The 14,611-nt window shown below is 41.3% G+C and overlaps 1 protein-coding gene and 1 pseudogene across 6 annotated transcripts in view; one reads left to right on the top strand and one right to left on the bottom strand.

The window, feature by feature from the left end:
- itsn2a (intersectin 2a) overlaps positions 1-11,425 on the bottom strand; it is a 40,685-nt gene extending 29,260 nt beyond the window's left edge. For 5 of the 6 annotated variants that reach the window (XM_044168373.1, XM_044168374.1, XM_044168371.1 and 2 more), the window contains exons 1-2: positions 11,285-11,425; positions 2,155-2,226 (exon numbers count right to left, since the gene is read on the bottom strand). In XM_044168373.1, the coding sequence (XP_044024308.1) occupies positions 2,155-2,161 (7 nt within the window). In that variant the 5' untranslated portion in view covers positions 2,162-2,226; positions 11,285-11,425. Of the gene's footprint in view, positions 1-1,451; positions 1,582-2,154; positions 2,227-11,284 lie in introns of all 6 variants that reach the window. The other variant, XM_044168372.1, reaches the window with a different exon arrangement.
- Positions 5,989-8,656, top strand: LOC122862749 (annotated as a pseudogene).
- Positions 11,426-14,611: the final 3,186 nt, after the last annotated feature.

Genomic DNA, 14,611 nt, shown 5'->3' on the forward strand with positions numbered 1-14,611 from the left:
GGGGCACTGCAAAGCTTCTTACACAGCAATGGCGGAATCCATAGGGGTGTTCTGTGGCTTGACACTTGTGTTGGAAACATATGGCCTCTCAGTGTGAGACCAGATAGAGAGGTGCCAAATTTTATAATATCAGTATAATAACAAAGGACTGCTGTTTGATACTTAAGTGTTTTACATATTCTTTAAAATTGTTTTTAGCTGTAACCTCGTTGACATTTTGGAAAACACTTATTCGCTTTCTTGCCAAGAGTTTTTTGTTGTTGTTGTTGTTGTTGTTTTTTTAACCTTGGGGAAACAGGTGATCTTTTTCCCTGGGGCACTGAGGGGCTGACCCCTCAGTGCCCCAGGGAAAAAGATCACCTGACACCTGCCTCAGGGCTGCATTAAATGGTATGTGTGAACAATGTTGTGTGGGCTGCTAGGGGGCTATGGGGTGAAGTGTGCGAAAGGCTGATTGTGTTGTACATGTGTTTATACTGTGAAGGTGCGGGGACTCGGTGAGGCTCACCTGGGTTGCAAGCTCCAGGGGCAAAGCTTCGAGACCGGTATGTGTTTTGGAGTGTGTATGTTTTGTGTATATATTCGATGTTCGGATGTATTGGTTGGATTATTGAATATGTTATTCTTCTGATGTTTCAAGGGGGGGTTGGAGTGGAGTGTCTGTTTAAACCTGAAGACCTTTGTCACTGTTTTTAGGGAGATAACATGTTGAATGGTAAACTGACTTGTCATATAAGATGTAGTGGATGCATTTTAAGTTGTGATATGAATACGGGGGTATGCATAGGGCTAACCTATGACAACATTACACAGCATTCTTGTCTTGTCTTTGGTCTGGCTTAATAAAAATACTAAAATAAAAAAAGATATCATTGTAACCTACATGTACCATCCTGTTATACACTGAACATATAAAAACAGCTTCCTGCACAGCAACCGAGAACAAACACTCAGCAAAATACACAAGAGTCCTTTAGCCAATATTGAGACAATATAACACACAGTCCATCCAAAGAAAAGAACTGCAGTGTACTCATGGAATAGCTTCCACAGCAAAGATGCCTGTGCTGAATTTAAACTCACTGTACAACAGTTCACCTCCTCAGCAGCTGCGACACAAAGAGCCTCTGCCTCGGGTGGTTTTACTTCCCTTTGTCAGCCTGTGTGCTGTTGTCTAGGTGCTGTACAGTCCTTAGGAGACTCTGGAGTCAAACCTCCAGACATCCAGCACTGGTCTGCTGGGGGAAACCACATAACTGCTTTCAAAACTATTTACATATCAAATGCTTCACCTGGGGAGGACAAGTTGGTGTTTCAGGTAGGTACAGTGGATCAGCAGTCTCTGCACGCTGCAGCATTTCAGCCAACACACACCCTCCTCTCCTTCTCTAGGAGTGTTGCATACTGTCCACCTGTTTTGGAAATTTGCAGACTGATGACTTTACAATTACCTCATTTCAGATTCACTGTGTTCACTGTGCAATAGCGCAAAGAGCTCAGCCTCCCATACAGTATGTTTCCATGGAGAAACTCATCACATACTGATGTTGTGTTTCTGAATTGCTTTCTCCCAGTGTCTATCTGGATGGGATTAAAGCAGAGAGAGTAGTTGTGGGATTTGGCACTTTGTTAAACTGCAGAATTAGTCATGTGGACAAGATGCATCCGGCACACACAAACACACACACTTTCTCTGAGGCATTTCTTACAGAGGCTCTTAAGGAGCGGCAACTACTGATCTATGATCAAAGGCTGGAAACAAAAGGATTAACGCACATACACACACTATTGAGCAATTCTGTCCACACTAAGGACAAAAGAGATGCATAATATTTAAGACTGAGCACAACAGAAACAGAGGCAGTCCCCCATACAAAAACATACACCAAAATAGCTTATGATTTGCAAGCCTTCTTATAACAATACATATAATTGCCTATAATTTCTAGCAAAATTGCATGGGACCAAAGATGGGTTCAGTTAATGTCTGATCCTTAACTCCAGCGCCAGATCAATATCCCATTCAAACAGTTCAAACATCAAAACATCATTACAGACTGAAACAAATGCACCTTTAAGTTTGTGTGCCTCCCACAGACAAACACATCATGAGCACACACAAGCACATGCAAGACAAAAACAAAGTGTTCTTACCATTCATGGCTGCAGGTGGAGAGCACAGGCAGAGAGGGAAGTCCTCTACTCAGCTGGCTAGCTCTCAGACATCTGCAGGGAGAGAGAGAGAGAGAGAGAGAGAGAGAGAGAGAGAGAGAGAGAGAGAGAGAGAGAGAGAGAGAGAGAGAGAGAGAGAGAGAGAGAGAGAGAGAGATATGTGAGTGTGATTGTGTGTGTGATTGTGTGTGTGTGAGTGTGTGACGGAGTGGCGGGTATAAATGAGGGACGCGAGCATGCGTGTGTGAATAAGGAAGAGAATGGAAAGGATGTAAATGCATGCAAGACCAAAAAAAGAAGAAGAAGAAGAATCTCATCTCCCTGTTCACAATGCAAGGATAGCACACTGAACGGGCTAACACGGTGAGGGATGACAGTGCGAGGGAGGGACAGAGGAGGGGAAATAAAGAGAGAGGAGGGGGACAAAATGACAGAGAGAGAGAGAGGGGAGGATGAGGAGAAAATAAGGAAGAGCAGAGATACAGACAATGCCAGCAGGGAGAAGTAGGCAAGAGGAGGGCAGACAGTTGAGGGACACAGAGGAGGGAAAAATGATGGTGGTCTGGGAGGAAGGGAGCATTTATCATTGTCCGCTCTCAGATCACAGATGGCGGCTCGAGCCAGCAGTCTTTTGCAAATCTTTTTGTGTCTTTATTTCTCCTGTGTTAATATGTCTGTCATTCGGCTTTCTGTGCAATTACCGTTAAATTAGGCTTTGTCTCTTATTGGGGAATATAAATATTTCTCTTACTGCATGTAAATATTCGTCTTGATGGGAATTAAAATATTTGTTTTATTAGAAATGTAAATATTTGACTTTTTATGGATATAAATATTTGCTTTATTAGGAATATAAATATCTTTATTAAGAACATAAATGTGTCTTCTTCGGAATATAAATATTTGTCTTTTTGGGGATATGCTGTAAATATTTATTGTCTATCACCATGGCTTTCTTCTGCTGTTTACATGTCAATCAACACGATGTCTGTCTGGATCCGGAAGTATCACAGGATCTTAGCTTGGTCATTCTCAACTACCTTAGGAGGTGACTTCCATTTTGACCTTGGGACTTCCAGCCCATACTCACGGCAGATGTTCCTGTACACTATGCCAGCCACTTGGTTATGGCATTCTATGTACGCTGTTCCTGCCTGCATCTTACACCCTGCTGTTATGTGCTGAACCGTCTCAGGGGCATCTTTGCACAGTTTGCACCTGGGGTCCTGTCTGGTATGGTAGACCCCAGCCTCTATTGATCTTATACTGAGTGCCTGTTCTTGTGCTGCCATGATTAATTCTTCTGTGCTGTCCTTTAATCCAGCCTTTCCCAGCCACTCGTAGGATTTCTTGATATCAGCCACTTCTGTTGGTGGTATGTGCAGTGCAGGGGCTTGTCTCTCCATGATGGTTCATCCTCATCATCATCATCATCATCCTCGGGTTTCTGCTGCCTGAGGTATTCACTTAGCAGTTCATCATTGGGGGCCATCTTCCCGATGTACTCCTGGATCTTTGTTGTTTCATCCTGGACAGTGGTTTTGATACTCAATAGTCCTCTGCCTCCCTTGATCCGTTTAGTGTACAGTCTCAGTGTGCTGGATTTGGGGTGAAACGCTCCATGCATTTTGAGGAGCTTCCTTGTCTTGATATCAGTGGCCTCTATCTCCCCCTTTGGCCAGTTTATTATACCAGCTGGGTATCTGATGACTGGCAGGGCGTATGTGTTGATGGCTCGGATGTGCGGGATCCCAAGGTATTTGTAGATGTCCTGAACATCTACAATATTGCCTTCTGGTAGTTCAACCCCCTCGGTTCTGATCATTTTCCCTCTTTTTGATACCATTCGACCGCACTTGTCCAGTGCAAATGACATTCCAATGTCATTGCTGTAGATCCTGGTAGCGTGGATCAGTGAGTCGATGTTTCGCTCATTCCCGGCATACAGCTTGATGACATCCATGTACAGGAGGTGACTGATGGTTGCTCGACTTCGGAACCGGTATCCGTAGCCACTCTTTGTGTGACTGAAGGGGTTCAGGCCTATGCAGAACAACAGTGGGGATAGTGCATTGCCTTGGTATATCCCGCATTTGATGGTGACTTGTGCAGTTGGCTTTGAGTTGGCTTCTAGAGTTGTTTTCCACAGCCCCATTGAGTTCTTGATGAGTCCTTTCTTCCTTGCACCTTTCTGTAACTCTGAGAGCTGACTAACTTGCTGTGCCTCTAGCCTTCTCCTCCATGAGGGATGATGGTCCTTGTGGCTTATGGTGTTCATCTGGTAGCCAAGCATCTCTAGGATCACTGTTGCTGTGGATATATACACACACACCACTACCACACACACACACACACACACACACACACACACACACACCTCTGGCAGAGTCCCAGGAGGTAGGGACAGATGAGCCCAAACAGGTAAATGGTAAATTGCAAAACAAGCCCTATGTGTATGGGCTTTCTTTTTTTTTTAATCATCATAGCAAGCCCTGCTACATAACAATCCTCTGCAGGAGGGGTTCCATATTGTTTCCTCTCTCCCTCTCTCTTGCTATTTATCCTCGTCCTTTGCTTTGCTGTTGTTGCTGAATCATTTTTCAGTTCAATTGCTCTGGCAATATACCCATATTCTTGATCATCTGTGCTTGCTACATCTTCAAATTGAAAATGTACACTTCTTTATAGAGGTAGTTTTCCTCCTTTTTCACCCTAAACTGAGCTTCCTGTTCCTGCATTATTCTAGCAACTATTTCAATCCTGTTCTTCAGATTCTATTAGTCCCACCACTCAGACCTACCCCCATATTTCCTCTTGTTTAATCTATTTATCTATCAATCCATCTATCCATCCATCTAGGAGCCTATAGCTAACAAGCAAGGTTTCTCCTCGGCTGTGATTCCTGTCAGGTCTAAGCAATCTCCTCTCTGCTTTCAGCAAATCATTCCTTCACACTGTTTACCTCACTTCACTCTCCACTCTGTCTTTTCCATTTCAGCTCTCCTATTTCTTATTCATCCCTCACTCGAACATGCATCCCCTCTTATATGACTCCCACCCAATTTCTTTCATCCCTCCCTCTTCTTCTGCTCTTGTTACACTATTGCTCCATCATTGGCTTCCCTCTTTTTGTGTGAATTCCTGCAGGGGAGTCTGTGGTTGTTGTAGTATAAATCTTTCTCTGCACATGCCCGACACTGCCAATTACTTAAGAGCAATGAACCGCTCACTGTGGTGTATGCCTCTGCATGCACTTGAATATATGCCCTAGTACCAGTGTATAAGCTCATACACAAAATGACCCATAAACACACACACACACACAAGCAAACAATAATGGCAGTCCCAAACCATAAATCCATCTATGAAAATACAAACAAAAATGCACAAACAATACAAATGAAGCAGTTACTCAAACAAAATCTTGTTAATCATATTAAAGTAACATAGTTTACGTAGTAAAGTGTGCGTAGTCAGCTTCATCTTCATTCTACCGTTACTAGCTAGTTTAAAACTAGCCAGGAATGAGGCTAACCGGGCTGAAGTTATTATTACTGGGCCATGTAATTTGAGATATGTTGTGTTATTTTTGTGAAATAAAGAAGTACTTTGAAAGGGCTAAAATGAAGCTGTGTTAATGACTCACTGTATGTTATATATTCACCAGTGTTTCAACTGATATGAGGCCAAGTAGATATATATATATATATATATATATATATATATATTATTATTATTATTATTATTGGGTGAACTATTCCTCTACCTACTAGATTACACAAAAGCATTCTCTTAATAGCCTGCTGAGCTATGTGAGTGAAAGTCTGTGTGTATATACTGTGTGTGCGCTTTACACTCCCTTATCCTTCCTCTGGTGTTCGGGTCGGCACCGACCCGTTTCCAAGTTTTAAATGCATTAAAAAACACGTAAATTAGTTTATTGCGTCAAGGCTTTTTGACTTTGTCAAGAACCTCTATATCAACAAAATAAAACAAAAAAATTTTTTTTCACTAAATTATAAAATGCTCTGGTTGAAATTATGACCTTTGTGTTGTTCGGGTCGGTTTCGACCCGGTTATAAAAGTCAGATTATAAAGCAATAATTAGAACCAAAACTTAAATCATAAGTGAACTGTCAGCCAAAACACTGACAGACAGCTCCTCTCCCAATCATGTGAGCTTTAGGGGATGCTCATTTTGCCTTGTTTTCCAGTATTCCTGCACAAAAACAAAACAAACAAAGACGGGCATGTCCAGACATGTTACGTCAATTCCACTCATTTGAGTGGTCATTTGACTTGCAGAGTGCACATCTCCAATTTGCAGCATGCGAAAATGAGAAGAGGACTTACAGTGACCCAAGTTCTGGATAGCCTTTTTGGTGAAAATGAGGGAGAGGACACAGAGCAGCATAGCGATACGGATGAGCAGGTTTCTGAGGAGGAAGACAATGTGGAGTATCATCCAGAAGACACAGACACATCTGATGAGTCTGATGAGGAGGTCACCGGTGGTGAAGCTGCTCCTGCTGAAAGATTCAAGTCCAAAAATGGTAAGATCTTTTGGAGCTCAGTACCTCATGATGAACATGGCAGGACAGCTGCTGCAAATGTCATCAAAATGACCCCTGGAATCACAAGGTTTGCTGTGACAAGAGTCAGTGACATCAAGACATGTTTTGAGCTATTTATGCCATTGTCACTAAAAAGAGTCATCATTGCTATGACAAACCTGGAAGGAAAAAAAGTCCAGGGCGACATGTGGAAAGACATTGATGAGGAATACCTGGATGCCTATATTGGTGTTCTTGCTGGAGTGTACAGATCCTGCAATGAGGCCACTGATAGTCTTTGGGACGCATCGACAGGCAGAAATATTTTCCGCGCACCAATGTCACTTCAGACCTTTCGCATGATATCAAGAGTCCTCAGATTTGACAACAGAGATACCAGAGCAAGATCTGACAAGCTTGCCCCCATCAGGGATGTCTGGGAGAGATGGACGCAGCTCCTTCCACTGATGTTCAACCCAGGGGCAGAGGTGACAGTGGATGAACGTCTTGTCCCTTTCCGAGGAAAATGCCCCTTCCGGCAATACATACCCAGTAAGCCAGGGAAGTACGGCATAAAAATCTGGGCAGCCTGCGATGCAAAAACCAGCTATGCCTGGAATCTACAGATTTACACAGGCAAAGCTGCGAGTGGCATCCCCGAGAAGAACCAAGGAAAACGTGTGGTCCTCGATATGACTGCTGGACTGCAGGGTCACAATATCACTTGTGACAATTTTTTTTACCAGCTATGACCTTGGACAAGAACTTCTCAGGAGGAAACTTACCATGGTGGGCACAGTGAAGAAAAATAAACCTGAGCTACCTGCTGAAATCTTGCAGGTGAAGGACAGGGCTCCACTTTCCTCAATGTTTGCTTTTACAGACACCACCACTGTTGTCTCATATTGTCCAAAAAGAAAACGGAATGTGATACTTATGTCGACTCTTCACAAAGATGCAGCTGTGTCATCAGGAAGTGACAAAAAGCCCACAATCATCCTCGACTATAACAAAAACAAAGGAGGAGTGGACAACCTGGACAAGCTGACTGCCACCTACACTTGCCAGCGAATGACCAGGAGATGGCCAATGGTTGTGTTTTACAACATCCTTGATGTGTCTGCATGTAACGCATTTGTGTTGTGGACCCACATCCACCAAGGGTGGAACTCAACCAAAAAAGCCAAGCGGAGAATGTTTCTTGAGGAGCTGGGAAATTCACTTGTCAAGCCACACATTGAGCGAAGGGAACAGTTGCCCAGAGACCCAGACGCTGCCACCTCGGTCAGACAGCTGCAGAGCTCACCTTGCACTCCGTCCACACCCTCAGCAACACAAAGAGCATCCACAACAGCTTCCTCCTCAGTCAGCCCTGCCTCAACACCAACCAGAACAGCCACAGCCACAACCCCACTCAGGCCACCTGATTCTAAAAGAAAGAGGTGTCAAGTCTGCCCAAGCAGTAAGGACAGAAAGACAAACGTATTGTGCTTCAAGTGCAAGAAATATCTCTGCAAAGAACACACTAAAAGTGTCACTTTTTGCCACACATGCATCTAAACACACACACATACACATGCATGTTCTTGCACACAGAGACTTTTACTCTGATTTGGTATTTTGGTTTGATTTGCTGGATTGGTTGTTGTTTGTTTGACCTTGCAAATCTATATTTTGTGTTATGACCTGTTCTGCTTTTCATTTTGTGTTTATATTAAAGTTCTATTGCTGAAAAAAATACTTTTTTGCCTTTTTCTTGAAGTAAATATATATGGGTCGAAACTGACCCGTAACACCATAGATGTTACTATAGTTAATAATATTAAAATTAAAAAATAAATAAAACAAATTTATTTAAGAGATGTGTTCTAATAGTGCTTAGTAATAGTCAGGTAACACAACAACCTTTTATTTATTTATATGATTCTGTTGAGGTTCATTTTACCATTTTTTTTTTATTGAAATCGAGGGGTATACTGACAAAAAAAGGCCCAGAGGCCCACACCAAAAATATTAAAACCAATATTTTCATGGATATGGAAGCCTAACAAGGTAACCAAGAGATGAGAAAAATTGGATGATAGCTAATTGTTTTTAGTGTATTTTACAGCTGATTTAAGACACGGGTCAAAACCGACCCGTTAACATAAGAGATGGTAACAGAAAGCGAACACAAGAGGAAGGTTAAACAAACACTTTAAATGAAAGTATTTAGCAGACACTCATTCGCCCTCATACACAAACACTTTTATAGCCTGACATGGTTTCAAAAACATGATAGTATCTGCTATTGGCTGTGTAAGAGAGACTTTTCTATTCAAACACAGACACATCCTGGATAAAAGACAACACAAAATCAACACAAGGCGCAGAGGAGGCACTCTACATCTACACTGACTGCACCTTCAGAAGCTCACAAGAAAAATGTGTCACTCAATTTGCCCACAGTTCCTAAATACCTAAATACTTTACTTCTGAAATGTATGCATTTTTAATTTGATTTACCTAATAGCTCAGTCCATGCTGATGTTATGTCGGTTCTGGAAATCTTAAGAGAAATGCTTTAAGTCACAAGAAAGGAGGAGGGCACTGTTACCGGTGCAAATAGATCTACAGGTGTCTGTATGCTTCAACCAAACTGCTTGCTGAATGGTCAAATGGCTTCTGAAGTTTTAAAAAGCTACATGTAGCACTTTCAAAGTTTTTGATTTTGGGGAACAGTGTGAGACACTTTAAGGGCCAGCGGTTTGCTGAGCCACTGCACTGAGGGAGAAAGTGAAATCAAAGAACCTTTGACTCTGCCCTGCATGCTGATTGACACCTGTGTGCGCCGCACTGGCCCGGTCGGATGTGCGTATCAATGCGTCGGCCTGTGTGCACGAGTGTGTCTGACACACACTCCTCGCACAGAGGGGGACCCTGTTCTAGCAGACACAGCCCAGGAAGCTTTGCTGAGCCTGAGGAAGAAAGAAGTCTGTGTGTATGTGCTTGTAATTTCTGCCTATTCACAAGAGCAGCACAGAAGCACACACATACAAAGACATCCACACACCTTCCTCTGTTGCGCTGCAGGTGAACATCGGGGACACTTCACCAGAAGAATCTTCTTATATTTATCCTTTTGACACATTTGTGGGTCAGCTCAAGCAATGATTCACCAAAGCCTCTTTACTCCCCCCACCCCCAGCTCTCAGCAGCATGTCCTACTGCAGCTTCTTACTTATACACCCTTGGCACAAGATTTTTACTCTTGACTCCAAGAATAATGCCAAATTGTCCTCAATACAGCATTCACAGTCACGCTTCTGTGACAGTCAGAAAATGAAATTAAATGAAATGAAAATGGACCCTGAAAGTCCATCAGCGTCCACTTTCAACACACCAATGAATGTATGTTTGTGCGTGTCTAAGTGCATGTGTGTGTTATGCAATGATTTGTTTCTTGGCAGGTGGATATGCAACAGTCCCTGCTGGGATGAGGACAGATGTCATAAGAACTGCAGTTTAGATGGACTTTGCCACTTCAGCAAAGAAATCCTCCTCTTTCTGTTTTCACTGAGAGCAGCAGGACACACACACACACACACACACACACACACACACACACCAAGCAATCTCTATAATTAGCCTATACTGCAGTGAATGAAAATGAGCATGGATAAATTGCTAAACTTGGAAAACTGCACCGACCTTAAACAATCTAAACATCTGATAACGCATTTAAAGCTGGGTACAGAAGGGATAAAAAACACACCTGGCAAATTATTTTCCATGCTATAAAAGATATAGCTCTAAATTTAAGTCACCTTTAAGACAAAAAGGGAAAAAATATAGCTATATGTGATAACATACTACAAACTACATTAAGGTCACTGTGTGCTGGGATGAGTAAGGCTACCACAGACACTCACTCCCCTATGGGGAGTTCCAGAAATATCACAGAGATTTCTTTTTCTCAAAATAAGGATGGCCATATTACTAGTTAGACTGAATTTTCAGGGGGAAAGGGTGAATACCCTCTGGAGAAATATATATTGTGGTATAATTAAAAACAGCCATTGTCTATTGCCTATTTGTGCAAGGGATATGCATAACATAGAGGCAATTTGTAGCCGACAGCCCTTATTTTGGTCATTTCAAATAGATTACTCTTTAAATATAAGTCCACGTCAGGCAATTTGTTCAAATGCATTTAAAGAATATTAAGAAATAAACATTAACATCTAACGAACCTATATTTCAGCGATATGGAGTGTTTTTCATCTAAAACGCAGACAAAAGGCGATCACTCAGGGTTGAGTGACAGGTGTCAGAAATTCACATATTTTTATGGTAGACAAAAAAAATCTACTACAGAAGTACTGCAGCATTGTAAAGAAACATTGGTAATACGCTTCACTGCCTCGCCTTTAATTAGGATATAATAAAGCAGGACATCCACAATTACCTTCCAAGAAAAGGAAAAACCAAAAGAAAACAAGCTCAACAGCGTCAGTGTCCATCATGTGCTACATTTTGTTCTGTCCTGCTAAGCACTGAAATGATTTCTGGTCATTTACCTGTTGCAGTAGACTAGCGGCGGTGATCCGACGTCCAGGCTGGCAAACTGAGCTGCTGTAGAGGGAGAAACCGATCCAGCAGGCGGGGCGGGCGTGGACTGGAAATGAGCGTCTCCAGAGAGTCAAGTCACACAGAATTATACACAGGACTTCCGGGAATTTCTTTCAAAATAAAACTCCTTGACGCTTATAATACGGCAACATATTGGTTAAAAACCATATGAGACGAAACCCGTTGTAACTGAACTAAGATCCTACTCCCAACATATCTTTTTTTATCTTTAGCTCAACGATGGACCTTTTCCTGTGGGGTGTGTCAAAAATTGGCAAACAAGCACAAACCATCTTCATTTTCCAATATGTTCCAGTGACATAGTCAAAATAATTGTCTTTGTTTACTTCTGAAAGGCATTTCTCCTTTACATGTTTTATCTTTGGATTGCTGAAAGGATAAGTAGTTGTTTTTTCCATCCATCATTCATGTTTTGCTTTTGTATTTAAATGTCTTTATATTGCCCTGTTACTTTATGTTTTATGTAAAGCATTTTGAATTGCCTTGTTGTTGATATGTGCTATACAAATAAACTTGCCTTGCCTAATAATTGCCATTCCATCTCTAGTTAATTATAATGAATGTAATCATGTTTATCTTGCCTTTTTGTACAGTATATGATCTCAACTTCCTTCCTGCCCCTTTGAGCTTTTTAAAAGCCTTTTGAAGTTGTAGAGTAAGTTTGTCTGAATGCCTCAGTGTATACATTTTACATGTTACTTTGCCTTACTTTTAATGAGAAAATACATAAAATAAAAGGAAAAGGAATTATCAATAGTTAGTTGCATATGTTAGATGAACATATGCCAGATTCATTTAGTTTCAGAACAGATAGATGGACAATAGGTAAAAGTGCTGAAACGTTTCTACTTTCAAACAGAAAAGCTGCATATGGCCATATGGCTTGATTGGATCAAACCAAAAACTTTCCATATATGGTGACTACTTCCTTTATCCACTTTCACTTACACAGACTTTTATTTTGAAGGCACAACCACTTAACCTTAGATCTCTGGCTGTCTGTGGATGTTGATGAAAAGGTCAAAGCCAAATGACTCTTGGGCCTGATATGTGCTTAATTCACATTCATTACTGAGATGCACATGTGCACTTAAAGAGCTCAAGTCAAAGTTGTACATTATTTTGTAATAAAGCCTATGTGGGGTTGAACCATGTAATTCTGTTGAGCAAACTCTGCCTCATTTCCTTTTTTCCTATCTGGCCTATGTGATGAGTGAATTCCTCTGCGATGCAGCTGTCTGTAGTTGATTGCTTCTCCTTGGTTTATGAGCTTTGTAGAGTCTGGAAGGTCTTTGCTGCCCCCAAAGGAAATGAGAAGAAAGCTGCTGGTGTGGAGCACCACCAACAGCCCACTTTCAATATTACAACTACAAGTTTACTGTCATAACCTTGCTGACCCTGATAGGCCTACTTTCTCAGGACAGTTAGTGTTAAATGCTTTTAAAGCAACAGTTTTGAAAAATAAATAGAAACAAACTAATAAGGCACTAAAAACAGACCAGAATGTCTTAAATGACTATAATACAATTATCTACTATCCACAAACTAAAGTTCAGTGTCAAAAAATACTCGAACTTAAGAAATGACTGTTGAAGGAGCTTAAATAATTTCAACTTTTTTAGAACAAAGCTTTAAAGTATCATATAGACAGCACTTTGTACTGAAACATTTTAGTCAGATCTATCCATGTTTTTGGGGCTTTGAACCCACACCTCCATGTCTTGAGTAAGAGTTTAACGACAAGCTTTTTAAAATATACATTCCTTCAGCTTTGAAATAAGTCAACTACATTCTCCCCCAACAGAAAATAAGTTTTCACAGCAATAAAAGCAGCTAATAGCATCTGCTAAGTGTAAAACACACCTGCCTCTTGTGTAAACTATACTTTAGAACATTAAGGATCTAATTCCTGTTTGATGCCCTCTTCCCTTTCTGTGTATGACACAGCTCCATAATGGTATGAGTCAGCTGGAATATTTTCTTGCTCTTCTTTGATCAATGCACTCTCATTGCCCTGACCTATGGTTATAGAGTATCCCTGGGATGCTGCTGCTTCAACTGGGACTAAATATTTAACACCCTCAAGGTCCGATCCTGTTTTTATGTTACTCTCAGTGTTTGGACATACAGCTAGCATAGCATGTCCTTCAGATCCTTGTGGTTCAGCCAGAATGTAATACTTGACACCCTCATTTACTGATTCTGTTTTAATATTGCTTTCAGAGTTCGGACACATGGTTATAAATGTATATCGAAGGGATCCTGCAGGTCCACCTGGGACTAAATGCTCAACATCCTCAATATTTTTTACATTTCTTATTATGTCTCTTTTCTACAAACCTTTGTGAAGCCTTGGGAGCAAACACAAATGGCAATTTGAAAACCTTGTTTCCTCTGTCTCGTGTTTTACGATATTGCTTGCAAAGTTATAGTCAAGGATGTCATACACAGTGTGTGGGAAATAGTGTCCTACTTTCTGAGATGCAAATTTATATATCTCCATCACTACAGCTCTGGTCAATAGTTGCAAGTCAAGTTTTAGTTTGTCTCCTGATTTTGACGTCACGTCCAGATCCAAACCTATCTCTGTGCAAATGGGATAACAGTTTCCTTTACTCTGATGATTGGTCTTTGATTTTATGTCACTTATATTATGACTTGGAAGTTTGGCTCTTTCCTCCTTTGTTTGCAGTGCCAGCTTTCTTTTTTTGATAGTTTCCTTCCTTTCACTTATCTGCATGGCAGCTTCCCTTTTCAGTTTACCTACATAACCAGGTTGTCTGCGAGAAATTGGCTGAATAACAAAAACTTCACTGAACCAGTCGAGTCCGCCATCCTTTCGTGCCTTCACTCTGCGGAACAGGTCAGCAGGATCGATGTCTTGGCTCTGCATGTCAATGTTGAAGTTGTGTTCAAGGAGTGAATTAATGATCTTACTTTTTGTTCCACACAATTTTGTGGCAAAACTAGCCACTTCAGTCATAATCGCACGTGTCAATACATTCGTGCCCTGGTCACATGCATGTGACCAGGGTCAGATTCATCCTGACGAAGCTTATGATTTCTGTCTTGATAGCATTTTGGGCAATATGTAGTTTTGTCATAAGTAGGTTCTTGTATGCACCTCGTGTCAGGGAGTTCAAAAAGCATTTTCATTCGAAGAACGTCGGTTCTTTGCATTCAGTCTAATTTTAGTCATAGTTTGCTCCGCAAAGGCACTGCGATCCAGCTCATATTTCAAATTAAGATTAAAA

The sequence above is a fragment of the Siniperca chuatsi genome, linkage group LG16, assembly GCF_020085105.1.
Source record: "Siniperca chuatsi isolate FFG_IHB_CAS linkage group LG16, ASM2008510v1, whole genome shotgun sequence".
Lineage (NCBI taxonomy): Eukaryota > Metazoa > Chordata > Actinopteri > Centrarchiformes > Sinipercidae > Siniperca > Siniperca chuatsi.